Source organism: Prunus avium, chromosome 3 (genome assembly GCF_965620075.1).
Source record: "Prunus avium chromosome 3, drPruAviu1.hap1.1, whole genome shotgun sequence".
Lineage (NCBI taxonomy): Eukaryota > Viridiplantae > Streptophyta > Magnoliopsida > Rosales > Rosaceae > Prunus > Prunus avium.
Genome location: NC_142286.1, coordinates 2,638,959 through 2,655,322, shown reverse-complemented (window position 1 = coordinate 2,655,322; position 16,364 = coordinate 2,638,959). Strand labels below are relative to the sequence as shown.

The following is a 16,364-nucleotide window of genomic DNA, read 5'->3' as shown; positions in this document are numbered from 1 at the left end:
TTAAAATGTAAAAAGGAATTGATATCTAAAGTCAGAATCAAACAGAGACCAAAAACTAGTTTAAATGTAAAAGGTTGATATGTAAACTCATCAGGAGTTTCATTGAAGTGGAAGGATTCAACACACAAAACCATATATATACAAATATACAAAAGAAAACTTGAAGATCACATGGAAACATCAAATAGGCAAAATAGCTATCCTACTTTAGTTCCTCCCTCATAATCTCCAAGGAGCATTGGGTTCTTCTCTTGTTCCCCGACAGAACCACCTTATTTATGTAGTACTTAGATTGCATCTCTATTTACTATATGGATATATTAATATGCATCAAGTTCTCACAAAGGTTCTCTATGTACAATGGTGTGGAGTCGCCGGCGGATACTTCAGAAAAATCTTCATCACTTCCTCTCTCAACGATCCAAAGCAGCAATTACCATCCTACAATACAAACATACCTAATTAATTGAATAAGAATTAATAAAAGAGATTAAAGTAATTAGTACTTGCTAAACATTTTTCTCCACGATTGCATCGATCATCTAATCTACGAAAGAACCTACATGTTATAATGCGGATTTTGTCAAAGTGTCTACATGTTATGTTATTAGACTCAATCTACCCTCTCAACGACAACGATTGATAGTTTGATAATATAACATACTAAATTATAGTAACTAGCTAGACCCTACATTAATTAGTATACTAAATATCTTAAGCATCCAAGATGGACGGTCTCTCAATCTAGTTTTTATTTGGGGGTTGACTTGTTCAGTTCTTAATCTAGTGAGACATGATCTAAACCAAATGAAGATTTATATATATTTTCTCAAGTTTAATCCTATTATCATTTTTAAACACACTAAACAGCAAACAACCAATCGTAACCAGTCGGACTTCTAGGTTCGGCGCGTTCCAAAGCATCAGCTGACGACTTCCTCCTTGTTAATTTCTTGAAGTTCATTGCACCTGGGGTTCCCGCTGCACATAAAAAACCAGAAGAACACATGAATAAATAAATAAAGGAAATTAGAAATATTATAATTTTAAAAAAATATAGCATCTAAGATTCACAGACAAGAAATCTTTGCATAAAGCTTCTTCCTTCCCAGTATATAACCCAGTGAGAGTGAGGTAGGTATGACGAGAGATGTGTTGTATACACCCGTTGCATGCAATAATTCTTTCATAATAACCTTTTACTTAGAGTAAAACTTGCAAGAAACATAAAATCCATTATATGCAACAATGTTTTTTTAATAGCCAAAAAGTAACACTTTCAAGAAAAATACAAAGGTAGGAGGACATTTTCTTGTTCTTAAAAAAAAATTCTTTTATCCATAGCGAACTTGATGGGTTGTCACGTTATTTTATTTGCGATTTTTATTTACAGTCTGATAATATAAAAATAAATTTTAACTTACGACTGCTCGGAGTGCCTGGTGTAGTTGGGGACTCCGAGGGGGAGCCGGAATTCGGTGATAGGTTTCCAAAAGTGGAAGAAGTGGTCCTAAGAATTGTAATGCTCCGAGTGATGGGCACCTCGTCGCAGACCATAGTCGGCGAAGCCGGGCTAGACAAGGAGTCGTACTTGCGGAGCTTGCCGAGGCCGGTTTCAGGTGCCGGGCCGGCGAGTGTTTCATCCCAAAGCTTGTGAAGAAAACCCATATTGACTTTATATTCTAATTATATTAACTAATTTAAATTCTCTCTGTAACAACCGATGAAGCTGGCTGTGTAATATGGGACAATGTTGCAAGCTATACGACTGTTACAAAGAGATGGGGAAAACGAAGCAAATGAGAGAGAAGATGTGAAAATTAATGCGTAGAAAGAAGGTCCTTTCTATGAACACAAGAGGTTTCAGGGTTCTTATAAGAAAACAAAGGCTTTCTTGGCTTTGAGAGAGAGAGAGAGAGAGGATTGAGGTGGTGATGGCTAAGCTAAATTCAGTAAAAAGAGCGAGCGGCTAAAATGGCTTGATTACTTTGGAGCCATACACTTTGCTGCTTCTCCTTTTTAGTAATTTAAGTAACTATATATCGTTGGGGCGAAAGAGACTATACGTGCAAGAAACTTCCATTAATAATGAACGATGCCATAGTCACCTCTCATATTTTTCTTCATTCTGTAATTACGCACTCTTAAGAAATTATCTTTAGAAAATTAGGGATAACTCCAAAATCGAAAACATAAGTTGGGTGAAATCCGCACATTTGTTGTTGTTGATATACAATACTAGTCCTTTGACTTTTCTACCACATATGATTACATTCCTTTTTCAGATTTTTTGATGTTTACGTATTTTTTTTCAGCTTTTAATTAATTTGTTGTGCTAATTATGCTCCTAAAACATAAGGTAAAAAATTAATTTTTGCCATAATAATAAAAATACAAAAGGTAAATACACCAGACACATCCTACAAATCACTCAAAACTATACCTATGTTCCAGGTATATTAAGCTAAAACCGTAAACATGCCTCTTGTTCAAGTACACCTTCCCAAAACCGTACCTATCTAAACATGCCTATTTAAACCATATATTACACATGCTTCTAATCCTGATGATTGACCATAACACAACTATTAAAAGTGTAATGCTCAAACATAGACTATTCGGCCTCCCACTATGCTCGTATTTTTTTAGTACAAGTGATTGGTGGAGATGTTAAATTTACACACAAATATGCATGAGATTTCGTACATCTGCCCTCATGGGTGGAGATGAAAGAGCTTAACCAACTAAGCTACCCCATTGGCTCCCACTAGTCTCGTTTTAACAAAGTAAAACTAGAGATGCACCCTTCCATAAGATGAAGGGGCATCATAGATGTACAGGATGAAAAATCTTTATATATAACCATAAGAAAACACTAATTTTCTATGGTAGAAGATGTATACTCTGTTCGAGTTCTTTCTTTTATTATGATAATCTAATAACACGAAGATAGTACTAACATTATTTATTTAAATTAATGGATGAATTGGGACAAATATGTTCACATCCTTGAACAATATTGAAATTGCAAGTCATTTTAAATTAGAACAAGTGAACATCTTAATCTCAAAATGAGAAATTGCCAAACAAAGTATATGAGAATTTTCATATATGTATTTTTCTCCAATATGGAAGTATTTATATAGAAGTACAAAGATGTGTTAATCCTAAAAGAGATAAAATAGGAAATAAATCTCAATTATAATAGAACTAAATAAACAAGTAAGTAACCAAAATCCTAACTTACCAGCAGTCCCCCTCAAGTTGGCACAAAGATGTTTCGCATGCACAACTTGTCAAGTGAGTCATAGAACATCATACGTGAGACTTCCTTGATCAAAATATCTACAAGCTGGGTTTCATAATTAACAAAAGAAAAACCAATAATCTCACTTTCCAAATTTTCTTTAATTAAGTGTCGTTAGAGCCTTCAATGGTGACGGGAGAAGGGACGTCATTAGCACTAGTGATATAGGGATGGCTAGGCAGAATTCAAACCAACAACAAACAAGGTATTTTTGTCAACCACGAGTTAAAAAACAAATAAAGAAAAATAAAGATCACAACGGAAATACAAGAGCAAACCATAAAAAATAGGGTCAAGACAAAGCAATTGCAAGACAAAGTAAAGGCAAAGGAGAATTCTTCTGTATCAACTTAAGATATTCTAAAAATGGATTTATGTGTACAACTAGAGCCACAAATGCAAAATCAGTCTATACATTTGGAACTTGCCTAACATTTCATACATAAACAACTTTCATACAAATTGACATGAGAGATTACAGAAACCACTTTCATACACATTAACCACTTTGATTCTCCAAAAGGTTCCACCAATGCCCACACAAAAAATCACCTAAGTCTCCTAAATTTCAGACCCTAGAATTCAAGTGCTAATTTCACATTCTTGGACTATCCAATCTCTCTCCATTCCAGTACTAGCATTCTCAACAACACAATCAAAAAAATCCACGAACCCAGTAGACTTGCTCATAGAAATCTATGTGCTTTCAAGGCAACTCTAACCTCTATTTTCAATTTTATGTTTTCCTCTTCCTCCTTGCGTAATCATTTCAACGGCCTAGGTATCACAATCTTTGACCTTTTGCATACTTGTGGATCATACCATTCAAAGAATGTGCAACCTCTTCTTACCCCATAATTGGCGCAACCCCAAAATCTTCTCCTGGGGTTGTCGTTAGTCCACGACGTTGTCAAAGGACATTGATTGCCGCAACGACAAATGGGCGGGCCCACTTTGAATCTTCGATTTGCAGACATCTTTGACATCATTGTCTTCGCTCTCTGCAATTTGGAACCTACGGCACGACTTATGTCAATTTGGGGCTTAAGGCCTGAGGATTTCAAATTTGGGAATTAAGATTTACGGTTGGTTTTGGAATAATCTAAGGCCACGTGTAATGGTTTGGGTGTGAAAAACCTCAAAACAAGAGACTGCAGTGGGATGCTAAAAATGCCTTTTAAAAATTGTCTGCATAGGTAGATAACGGATGTCCTAACAATTTTGCTAACGGAATGGGTAAATTGTAAGTTTTCCGTGACGTTGAGTATGTACTTGTAAATTGTAGGTTTTCCTTAACGGATTCCTCGTGGCTTATGGAAGCCTTGTAAGGTATAATTATAAGTAGCCTTCACCAATAGGGAGAATTAAATTCACGCACTGTTCAGAAGAATCAGACCTACCCATTACCTCGCTAATTCGAACCTATGTATCGCACATTGATAAGGGAAGAAGAAGATAATATGTTGAAAGTCAACGGTCAAAGTCAGAGTAAACTCATTTGACCAAAACGGTTGATCAAGTTAAACACTACAGACTATGGTTAGGACTTTAATTCACAAATCATAATTAGATTGTTAATTATGAAGTGAGTTTGACGGTTGGACTCAGGTTTTAAACACATTTTGGGTCAAATGACAAAATAGCCCAAGGACTCATTGAGCCTAGAATGAAGTGTTGTGTGACAACACAAGTTAAAAAAGCCCAAGAGAAGCCCAAAAAAACCCCTTGGCCGTCCATAATGGTGGAGATGTTTTCCTCACATGTGTTTTTGACTATGAAAGAGAAATGTTAGGCCATTTCCCATTAGGGTTTGAGCATCCTAAGCTTGAATTCAAACCCAATTAATCAACCGGTTCTAATACCATGTCAACCAAAGTATATGAGAATTTTCATATATGTATTCTTTTTCATTGTGGAGATATTTATAAATAAGTACAAAGATGTGTTAATATTAAAAGAGATAAAACTAATAAATCTAAATTATAATAGAACTAAACAAATGGGTAAGTAACTAAGAAAGACTCACTAACATAAATATAGTATAAAAAATCCCAAATGAATGGGAGAGGAGCTCATGGAGTGAGCCAAATATGGGGAAGCCAAGCCAGATATAGTAGAAGGCTTGGAGATCATAATAATATAAGAAAGGAAGCAGGAGGGAGAGTGACTGGGTCAAGTGGGTCGACAAGTGTCCCACCACATTTAAAGATAGTTTTACACGTCACTGGATAAGCTTGAAGTCAATCTAGATCCACCAAACACTCGATGGTGAGGTAGGAGTTGTGGACCCCTATCCAATGCCACGTGACAAGGATGGTGCATCGCCTTCCCTCAATCCATTTTCACTGTTTCATAGTTCAGAAGAGCTCTTGTTTGTATTGCTCTTCACTTTTTATTATAATATATAATATAGCATTATTGACCCCGTCCATGGGTTCAATAATTGTGTTTATTGTTTCTTCTTGTTAGATCGTAGAACTTGGGATAATTGGACTCTCATATTAAATTTTATAATTATAAATATATTTTGAACCACAAAAACTTTAAAGATATATAATTTCTTTTTGGATGGAATGACGATTGTTTTAAGATTTATCTTGCTTAAGCGTTAATTGGTTAGTAATTTATTTTAAAGTTTTAGAAAATTTTAACGCGTGTATGAGTGATTGTTGTGAAAGAGAGCAATTCAATCTTTTTAGAAGTGTTACGTGTTTTTTCCCATTATGAATCAATAGACTGAATTGATAAAAGAATGTTCTTTTATGGGAGAGCATAGAACAAAACCCTAAATATCAAAAAGGTCACAACACTAATAATGCATGCGCCTCCTAATCTTCGACCAACATACTCTTAGGACAGTGTCAGTGCTCCAACTTCAAATCCACTACCAAAAAAATAGTTGGAATAGCATTCCTTTGTGCCCTCATATAATAACAGGAAAATTTACTCATAATTTTTTATTTGAATGAGGGAAAATAATTCAGAATTTAGCTAAAAGTCATAAATTTCCGAGAAGAAATTGACAATTCCCTTGTTTGGCAACTTAAGGGTGGAATTTATTAAATGACGCTTGAAAAAATTAATCGATGATTTTCAATTCCTTCATCCAATTATCCGATTCTCTATCTCTCTCATCACGTGATTAAATTAATCGATAAAATAACCTCTAAATTGATCTATTTCTTTGGTCATGATCAATTGATCGATTACAGACCAATTCAATGATGCGGCAACAAATTAATATTGCTTGAAAATATCAATCTCATGATAGTCCGTTTATAGGTCTAAAGTCAATTGTTTAATCACCCAAAATTAGGTTGCCATAAGCTAATCAAAACGTATTGTTCCTTTCTTCTGGGAGAGAAAAATGGATTGGTTGAGATTCCACCATTAAGTATCATGTTAGTGTCAAAATGGCCCCAGTGACTTCGATCCCTCTGATTTTTGTTAGCCCCCACACAAAGACTAACTAAAGTAACCACAAAGACTTGAAGACAACATACAGCCTATGGCTTTGTAGTTCAAATTAGATGATTGTTTCCAATAATTCAGTTTGGTTGGTTTAGGTAGTGCTATGACAATGAAAGAAAATATCATCAATGTTTCTAAAATTGGAGGACCAAAACAATCACATATCAACTTTTAATATTTGTGATACGTTATTAACAAAATATCATAAGATGTAAAATGGAGAGTCGGAATGGTTAATTTATAATCCAAATGTGACTATTAGGAGTAAAAGCCAATAGTAGTGTGACATGTATGCTTATGTTTTTCTTTTTGTGTTTTTGATGAATTATTTTTGCATATGTGTCAAACTATGATTCGAATGAAGATGGAGTATCTTCTTACAAACAAGGAGGCAAGCAATATCATAATTCTAATCACAAAGCACAAAAGATCAAAATTTCGTAAAATAATGTATTTAGCAGCAAGCGACCTGCTCCTCAACAACGACATCCAAATTCCAATCAAAACTTGGAGACTTGGGCTAAACTAGTAACGAGGCCCGTGACACAATGAACCAAATTAAGGCTGACAAAGAAAGAAAAACTACTCTCTGAGCCGAAAGATGACATGATAACGGAATAGTTGATGCCAACAACTCGAACTGATATGTTGAATTTTCCAAAACCAACTAACCCGCCAATAGTCTCCCAACCTCAGTACTATAGTTTCAAGGTTATATAAAGTTATATTTTAACTGATATTGCAGTAGCTGCTTAAGAAATAATAGGTATTTCATGGAGTTTGGGGGGCCACGGCAATAGTAGGCCTGTATGTGGCTCTGCCCGATGGAAAAAGTTTAATAAAATCACTAAATAAGAAACAAAGTTTGTTAAATAAAAAACGAAATTCCAATCAACACTAGGTTACAGAGTTTGTTAAATAGGATGAAACGATGTGGTTACATAGTTTGTTAAATAGGACGAAATTCCAAAAACATATGTGGTTACGAAGTTTGTTAAATAGGATGAAAAGATGAAAACAAGTAATAACACTAGGTTAATGGTCAAGGTTTAGTTTGCACGATCAAGGTTGTTTTTACCATAAGTTAGGACAGCCTTTATAATTTGGATAATTTTTAATTTTTTTAATTTTTTTAAATCTGAGTGTTAGAAATTCTTCCCAATATAGAATCAGTCAAAAGTACAAAAAATTGCGGGCCTTGATGAATGTTTAAGAGTTGGAATGAGACTCAACCGACTTTACTCACGTTCGATTTGAAACGGATGGGCTTGGGATCAGAAGATCCAAGTCCAACCCAAAGTTTTTTCTTTGGAATGAATATTTTCTTCCTTTTTTTTTTTTTTTCCCGGAAAACTTCACATTTTAAATTTGGAAAACTTGAAACTTTTGGATTTTTTTTAGAGTCCACAACGACCATGATTGGAAATTAATTCATCATATTTCTCAATTTTGAATATGCCCAATGATTTTAAATGTGAAAATGGACTGAATATTGAAAAGCTTAAACAAACTATAATATACTAGTGCTATTCATGCAACAACTCGTCTATATTTCTTTTTGAGAGGTAGGCGATAATTGTATTTATAAACTAGACACAAAAATTATCAATCACAAGGACAAATACAAATGCCCATAAAGGGGTAATACAAATATGAAAGAATAGTAGAGTGCTGCTAAACGAACCCTAAAATTAACTAAGTACACCCTACTATCAAAGTATTTTTTGGATTACTAATTTACCCTAATATAAAATGACTAAAAAGGATATATTGAATTGTGAAACATGACACCACATATTTTTAGGGTGTACTTAGATCATAGGGTGTACTCAGTTAATTTTAGGGTTCGTTTAGCAGCACTTTTTAAAAACCATCTAAAACATGACACCACATATTTTTCCCTACACTTCTCTTCTTCTCCATCTTAGTATTTGGACAGCCGAACTCTTTTATCTCTCAAAACCAAGCCTAGCAGAGCCTCTTCTCCTTTCAATCACTCTTCTTCTCCAAACTTATAATTTTTTCATTTTTCTCATCTTTCAATTCAGAAAATTCCCTAAAATATTTGAAGCTCCTTGTAAAAACTTGTTTTCTCCAATTTCCCTCCTCAAAAGTAGCCACATCAATCATATTGGGGCTTATATCAGCAAGCAAGGCAATCAGTTTGTTTTTTTTTGGGTGGTCATGAATCAAAGATTTCATTGAAAAAAAGACGGAGACTACAGATAGCCTAACCTTGTCAACCCCTGACTAAGAAGACAATCAGAGTTGTTTTTTGGTTTTAGATATTGGATTCATTAAATAAATAAAAAATTATGAGAACGTTTTTGTATCATTAGTTAGATTTAGGATATATAAAAAAGAACAATATTGTCCAGATTGTACAGTTAAAATTTTTGAGAATCAAAGCATTGAGAAAAAGGGATCATAGGGAGATCGATGAATGTTGTTGGTTTTTTTTTTTTGGCAAGATAGAGTGTATTAGGGTGTACTATGGGTATTTTTGATAGTTAAATAGAGTGTACTTAGTTAATTTTACATTTTAATTTAAATATTATGGTGCACTTAGATCATAGGGTGTACTCAGTTAATTTTAGGGTTCATTTAGCAGCACTCGAATAGTAACCACATAGGGTTAATCCAAATACATGCCATAAAAGGCCAAAGAAATTTCGGCATTAAAGCCGCATGTCTGAACAAATCAAACGTGAATCATAATGCCCAAATCTACAAATACAACTATAACTTTTAACTTTCACAAGTACAAAATAAAAGTAGAGACTAGAAAACAATCAAACACCCAACTCAGAAGGAGTTGATGCAATTATTACAAAATAAGAAAACTGCAAACAAATAACCAAAAACTAACAGAGCCACTACGAATAAGAACACATTGCAATCAAAAACCGCTACAACAGACATCATTGCCACCTTAGAGACAGATAAGAACACCACTGAGAATACGGCCAGTCACCTTACAACTAAAACACCAACCATAACCACTCCACAATTAAAGAGAGGGAGAGAGGAGGAAGAGTGACCTCCTCCCCCCTCCTCAAAACATAGCAAAAGAGGTTTGAGAGAAAGAAAGGAGGCTAGGATTTAGAGATAACTACCCGATTTTAGATGTGATGCTTTTCTACTCGTATATATTTCTTTGATCATTACTTCTCATTCATTTCACCATAAAGTTAGTCATTTTGTGTGGTTCAAAATCGAAACCCCAATATATTTCAAAATTCATAATTTTAAGATCCATTCCCGTCCTCGTCCAGATTTTATCAAAAATTTGTTTTTGGAAATTTTCAAATGTTGGATTCAATTTGAATGTGCCAAAATTGGATATTTCGTACTGGATTCAGAATCTTCATATCCAACTTGCACCCTGGATTACAAAAGGTCAACAATTATAGTCTTGATATTTTCCACATTGGCCATCAAGGATCCAACTTTGACCATAATACTTTCCAAACACAACTATACAATAATATCATAATTTAAATACAAAATGTAGCAACTATCAATGACTGTATAAGCACATCCACTAGACGGACAATCAGAAAGAAAAGTGCAAGTTGATTCATAAATTAAAAAAAAACCTCTATCCTGGACCACCTCGTAATTCAGACCAAAAAAAAAAAAATCTCTCCAAAAGTGCAATAACATTCATAAAATAAAGAAAAATGCAAGTTGTGTGTAGCTTCTAGAGCGAGCACAAGCTGGCTTTTGCTAATGGAGATTATGGCAGGCAAAACAAGTAATAATATAATTAGATTTTCTAAATCAGGATGATCAAGGTGATCTACCAGGCCTAATCAAGATCTTGATCTTATGCTATGTCAACTTAATGTCACCACTAACCACCCACAATATAGTAGTAAAGAGCATGACTTGGTGTTCCTATACATCATTTTTCACATCCCTTTTGATTTTTTTTTGGCTTTCTCCACTTTCAACACGCTTTGCCCAACTTGTGTTTTAAACACTTGCTTAGTGATGAAAATGTCGAAAAAGACAGGCGACCATCTGTTTTGGATGGACGGATTGAAATTTTGGCAACTTGCATGGGGCTTTTGGGTCCCTACAACAAAAAAGGTTTATAGTCTAGAATTGGATGGGCAAAAATTTGCTGGAATTAGTGGGTCCAAATTGCATTGCCTTCGCCATCACAAAACATAAAGCAGACGAATGAGGCTTTTCCTAGGCGTAGGGTTTTAGGATCACACACATGTGGGGCCTTCACCCACGTGCTGTGGGGTCTTCACCGTCAACATACTAAAACTTGGCCCATAAAAAGTAACAAAACTACAATTCTGCCATTGAAGGATTAGCCTCCTTTGTTTGGTAGGCATATATGCAGCCTCATGGTCGGTTGGTGGAGGATATTTGAAAACCTAAATCTTTAGATAGGCCAACCATTCAACAAATTCAATGCAATCACTTAAATTGCTTGTTACTCAAACAAGATTTGAATGCTTGCTGTGAACAAATACTTTTATCGATAAAGCAACACATCCCATATATATTTCAAGGTATTTTCTTTATTATTGTTCCTTGGCAAGCAAGTCATTGTAAATAATGAAATCCCATCAACTAACATGAAGAAGTAATGACATGAGATTCGGAGAATGAGTGAATTACAATTCAAGACTTTGAGACAATGCCATTGCCATTGAATATCATGTCATGGAAGGAATGCCACAATGAGGCTCAACCCCCTGCTAAACCTAAGGTGATCTAAAATTTTGCCAACTAAGTCCCCAACAGTTCATGACTAACTGAATCAATAACATTATCTAGCTGATATACCAGAATAATCATTTGAGGAAACATCATGCCCAGATGTAACCTTTTGTTTCCTGCCATGCCTTCGTTTACCGATGGCTTCTCCTTGAATCCTTTCTCTTGCTGCTGTCCCCTTCCCGATGTCTTGCCGGCTTTCCACCTGTCTTCATAGCATCAATCCCAAACAAACCAACAATATGAGGCTTGTACATGATAAGAACTAGCGCTAAAAGAGAGGAGGAAAGAAGCAAAGAAGCGGCAATAGCAGCATACTTATAATGCAAAGAGACAAACACACACTTACCATATGTGTTTTCATACCTTAATGATTTTGTTCATAGTCCAATTGTTTGCCTCAATTGTAATTTAGTTAAAAAGACACTGCCTTAAAAAGTTGACAAAGGACACACAAAACATTAAGACACTTATGGCACATTGTTGTCAATAAGGTAGCGTCTATAAGGATCAAACTTGGCACAAACTCTGTTGAGTTATTGGATTCCTTTGGTAACTAACTTTAATGATAAATAGATTCATCAACTGTCTAAGACTTCAAAGCAAGCCCATACCCAAGACTAAATTCCGGTGCCTTGTACATTATAAGCAGCACAGAATATTGAATGCGAGCCTCCCATTGCAATGCCTTCACTAAAAGAGCCACATAATAGTTCCACATTGCAATGGGGTCATGACTTATTTAAATAATAGGTTTATGGTATAGGAGGTTTGTAGACTTATTGGTATAAGAGTCTCACATTGCCCTGTCTTCGGTCTCATGGAAAAATCAAACACTCATCTCATATGCATCATATTAAAAACACAAAAAGCTAAAAGCATTGAGAAGCATAAAGAGGAGGGAACTGACCCCGAAACAAAAACTCTGAAAATGAGTGTCGAAGCCAGAAAAATCTTCCAAGGTTGCCTTCTCATAATTCATTTCAGAGGAATTACGCTTGTTATTGGAACCAGAACTTTCACAATACGATACATATGAAGAAGCAGAACAGGAAGTAGAACAGGAAGTAGCAGGCTGAGGGCCAGAGCCAAAACTCCCAAGATCCCCTTGAAACATTTCATCAAAGAGATTTTGTAGTTCTTCAAAGCTCTCCTTCCCATTTTCCTGTGAATTACGCAATCTCCAGATTTCAGTAGTACTCGGAAACACTATCATCATGATTATTCCAAATGCAACCAGAGAGACTTATGATTACAATTAAAATGCTCAGCTCAGAAATTTCATTAAAACCCAGTAAAAAAGATGAAAGATGAAAGATGAAAGATGAAAGAAGGAAACATGCAATATCATCAAAGTAAGCTCTTAAACATACTGCATGGCTGAATATGACTAGTGCACACAAATTCAAAATAGTTAGACCCCATAACCAATCCACAACAGTCAGCATTCTTCTCTATGTCCTACTATTTTTGTCAGAGTTACTAGCCCACTAAGCCTCGCCACAAATGTACGTGGACCTCACGGTGAGTCTCACACCAATCAACAGCTCACAGTTGTTCACGTGCACATGGCGACTGACACTTACAAATATGCGCTAAACACCCAATGCAAGTTTGTGCATTTGCACACAGAACAAATCGTCTCATAACCATCTATTTACCAATCAATAGTCTCATCTCATCCCTTCCCTTAATCTTGGTCTCCTCTTCTTTGTAGTTAAACAAATTAAATTGCATCATGGTCTAGGTGGGCCCACAGAGATTATCTTAGGTTTGTTAGCTAAACCATCCTATGGTCACCCCGGACTTCCTAATATTTGAATACAAGCGATCATATCACCATAAAAACATCAAGTCATTGGGCCTATCTATTTAGATAGAACTATTCACCCTTAAGTGGCCCATCAACTGTCGGTTCTAATTCTAAAATAACTCCATTATGACTCTTCTCAAGTGGCGTAGCAAAAGTAAAGGCCTTAATAAAAAAAGCATAAGTAAACCAACAACGTAGGTTTTCCCAAAAAGCCGAACGCAATTCCATCCCATTTTTTCTTGGCTTGCTTGCTTCAACATGTTTAAAACATGTATACGAAAAAGAGGTGCAAATACTTAAATTAAAAACGAAGAAAGGTGAGTGAATTTGAAGCATACATTAGGCTTCGTTTGGCTCATCATCATTGCCATCTCGTCCAAAAACTCACCCATTCCCTGCACCGACAACATGTTTCCAATAATCATTAGAAACCAGTGGGACTGGTTTAACTGAAAAGCTAGAGGTAAAAGAGAAGCAATAAATTCTACACACAGAGGACCTCTAACACAAAGAAAGCTTACATTATTTTCGTCATCATCCTCACTGTCATAGGCTCCTACATCGTACAGAAACCTCTTATTCGCGTCAGATAGAACTGTTTACCAAAACAGAGCACATGCGCCTCGTGACCAATTTACTCAAAATACTAATAAAATAATAATCAACATGCGATTGAGAGGGTGGAATTACCAGAATAGGCTTGTTGAATGTCTTGGAATTTCTTCTTGGCTTCTTCCACAAACTTAGAATTCCCGGGGGCTGAACAACGATCTGGATGCCATCTCTATAGCAACAAACAAAGACATAAAATTAACTGCAACGTACAATAAAATAAAGGAAAAAAAAAACACACAATTCCCTGGATTTCCCTTCAATCCCAGCAATCTCAATGCTTTTTCAATCTCTCTAACCTGTTTGATCATTCACTGAAAAACCATTCCCGGGATTTAAATGCTTCAACTTCAATTTCTTTTGGGAAACCCATTTCCCATAAGTTTCATTGAAGGACCCAGTGATGCTTAGAACCAGTAGTGAACAACAAACAATAGAAGAAAGGTCAATTTTTTCAATGATTTGTCAAAAACCCAGAAGTTAAATGAAGGAAAAGACTAGTTCTTTAGCTCTGGATTTCAATTTTAAGAAGACCCATTTGAATGAATTGTAAAAAAACAAAAGGTTCAATTTAGCAGAAATGGTTAAAAACTCTAACCAGTGCAAGTTTCTTATAGGCTTTTCTGAGCTCCGAGCCTGTGCATTCCTTTTTCAACCCCAGAACTGCGTAGAAGTCGTCACCGCCTTTCTCTTCCCCATTAGCCATTCTTCTTCAACTCCTCGAAATCAAACCCAAACCCAACAACGCTCTTAATTTCTGTTTTTTGGTTCTTGTCGACAAATTATAGGACCCGAAAAGCTAAAACAGAACACGAACACACAAACAGACACAAAGGAGAAGAAGAAGAAGAAGTCGTATGTTACAACACTTGGCCTACATCTTTTTGGATTGGAACACGGAACCTTAGCATGATTTTAGGCTTGGGAAAGGAGAAGACGGAAGGAAAAAAGAAATATCAGCAGCCTCCCGTAACCATACACAATAGGTGCAAGAACACTCCAGAAACCAGCCCCATTTAAATAGGTTATTTGTGATTTTTATTCTAATCAATTAAAAGACGATCTTTTATTTAGAAGTCCTGATGGACGGCTGAGATTGCATGGCCGGGTAGATATTTATGCAGATTGTGAATCCAGAAGGTTCTGTTTTTCACTGTTTTTCAAAGCCTTTTTTGACGTCAACGAAACCTATTGTGAGATGAAACTGAGACTGGGTCCCACACCACAACCACGATTGCTGTCACAACTTGGTACTCAATTGGCCTGAAAAACGGTAGACGGCCCACTGCTTGGAATTGGGTTCTGTTTCTGGCAAATTTACTCATGTGCCATTTTGGTTTGGGGAGAGAGAATCCACTTAGCCCAATTATATGAAAATCTTTTGCAAGAAAAATGAAAAATTATTGCATGGCTATCACTACGTAACATGTAGTGTTTATGAACATCCAAAAAAAGGAAAAACAAAGAAAGTCAGCTTTTTTCATTAGTTAGACTCTACCCTCGGTATGCTGAAGTAATTGAAATTACATAGAATTCTAAATGACGGAATTTAAATTTCATCATTTCAATTTTTGGCAATTGAAGATTTTAATGTTTGATTTATGTATGTTGAATTTTGTAAATGGTACTATGAAAATTGTGAAATTAATGCCTATTTTGATGGAAATTAAACTCGGGAATTTTATGCCCCAATTTCCCCCTTTTTTTCCTCACATCATTTAATAAATTCCAAGCTTAAGTTGCGTCAATTTCTCCTTTTAAATTCTTGATTTTTAGCTAAATTTTGAATTATTTTCCCTCATCCAAACAGAGAGTTATTGTAATGATCATAGAAAAGTGTTTAGTTCATCAAGTAGTTTTTAGTTTAATTTAGTGGTATTTCTCTTCTCAATATTCTAAGAAATTCTAAGGTTGAATCCCTCATCCTACGTTTATTAAAACAAATTTCAAGTCTATTTGGCTATTAGATCATCTCCAACCCAAAGTGGCCCGAAATTAAATAAAGAAATTTGAAGAAATACGATTATACGATTCAGATAATCAGATAGTCACTCACTTTTGACAGTAATACGATTTGAGAAAATGATCTAAAATTGGGCCAACGAGAGGCTACTTCCGTCTCTGTTACTTACTGCAGCATGATCAGTTTTATGGGTAAGCTCAGATTAACAAATATTAAAACATTTGCACAGATACAAGAAGACCACACCAAATTAACAACAATCATGCTCTCTTTTTTAGGTCAATGGATTATAAGGATGAATGTTCTTAAGCACCAACTTTCTTGAAAGATGCTTCTTTTTATGGTTGTATTGATCACATAATGCATTTTAAAGCTCTCCCCCCAACCACCACAAAAATTTGATGGTGTGATAGTAAGTTGTCATTGTGGTGTTGGGCTAAAACAAGAGAGAGATGCCT

General features: G+C 35.4%; 2 protein-coding genes across 6 annotated transcripts; both read right to left on the bottom strand.

Annotated features, from left to right (window-relative positions):
* Positions 1–74: 74 nt before the first annotated feature.
* On the bottom strand, positions 75–1,965 carry LOC110764800 (Dormancy/auxin associated family protein). 3 transcript variants are annotated; one of them, XM_088249850.1, is made up of 3 exons: positions 1,425–1,965; positions 889–981; positions 75–441 (listed from the first exon to the last, which is right to left on the bottom strand). In XM_088249850.1, the coding sequence occupies exons 1-3, from the start codon at positions 1,666–1,668 to the stop codon at positions 434–436; spliced, it is 345 nt and encodes a 114-aa protein (XP_088105976.1). In that variant the 5' UTR covers positions 1,669–1,965; the 3' UTR covers positions 75–433. The 3 variants fall into 3 exon arrangements, with proteins under 3 accessions (XP_088105976.1, XP_021823517.1, XP_021823518.1); XM_021967825.2 differs by having other exon boundaries at positions 879–981; positions 1,425–1,964; XM_021967826.2 differs by having other exon boundaries at positions 898–981; positions 1,425–1,953.
* A 9,382-nt stretch (positions 1,966–11,347) lies between these two features.
* Positions 11,348–14,965, bottom strand: LOC110764798 (uncharacterized). Of its 3 annotated transcripts, XM_021967824.2 has the most exons (7): positions 14,542–14,965; positions 14,243–14,349; positions 14,022–14,115; positions 13,853–13,926; positions 13,670–13,726; positions 12,429–12,683; positions 11,348–11,723 (listed from the first exon to the last, which is right to left on the bottom strand). In XM_021967824.2, exons 2-7 carry the CDS (start codon positions 14,252–14,254, stop codon positions 11,571–11,573), a joined length of 645 nt encoding a protein of 214 aa, XP_021823516.1. In that variant the 5' UTR covers positions 14,255–14,349; positions 14,542–14,965; the 3' UTR covers positions 11,348–11,570. The 3 variants fall into 3 exon arrangements, with proteins under 3 accessions (XP_021823516.1, XP_021823515.1, XP_021823514.1); XM_021967823.2 differs by lacking the exon at positions 14,243–14,349 and having other exon boundaries at positions 11,348–11,727; positions 14,542–14,964; XM_021967822.2 differs by lacking the exon at positions 14,243–14,349 and having other exon boundaries at positions 14,542–14,963.
* Between the last annotated feature and the right edge of the window lie 1,399 nt (positions 14,966–16,364).

What these genes read in the sequence shown, in the direction of transcription:
- LOC110764800 (XM_021967825.2), bottom strand. Translation starts at nt 1,668, where the DNA reads ATGGGTTTTCTTCACAAGCTTTGGGATGAAACACTCGCCGGCCCGGCA. An exon ending in ACCAGGCACTCCGAGCAGTC is followed by an intron (nt 982 to 1,424) that starts GTAAGTTAAAAT and finishes TTTTATGTGCAG; the next exon opens with CGGGAACCCCAGGTGCAATG. An exon ending in AGTCCGACTGGTTACGATTG is followed by an intron (nt 442 to 878) that starts GTTGTTTGCTGT and finishes TTTGTATTGTAG; the next exon opens with GATGGTAATTGCTGCTTTGG.
- LOC110764798 (XM_021967822.2), bottom strand. Translation starts at nt 14,649, where the DNA reads ATGGCTAATGGGGAAGAGAAAGGCGGTGACGACTTCTACGCAGTTCTG. An exon ending in CCTATAAGAAACTTGCACTG is followed by an intron (nt 14,116 to 14,541) that starts GTTAGAGTTTTT and finishes TTGTTGCTATAG; the next exon opens with AGATGGCATCCAGATCGTTG. An exon ending in TTCAGAGTTTTTGTTTCGGG is followed by an intron (nt 11,724 to 12,428) that starts GTCAGTTCCCTC and finishes CTATGAAGACAG; the next exon opens with GTGGAAAGCCGGCAAGACAT.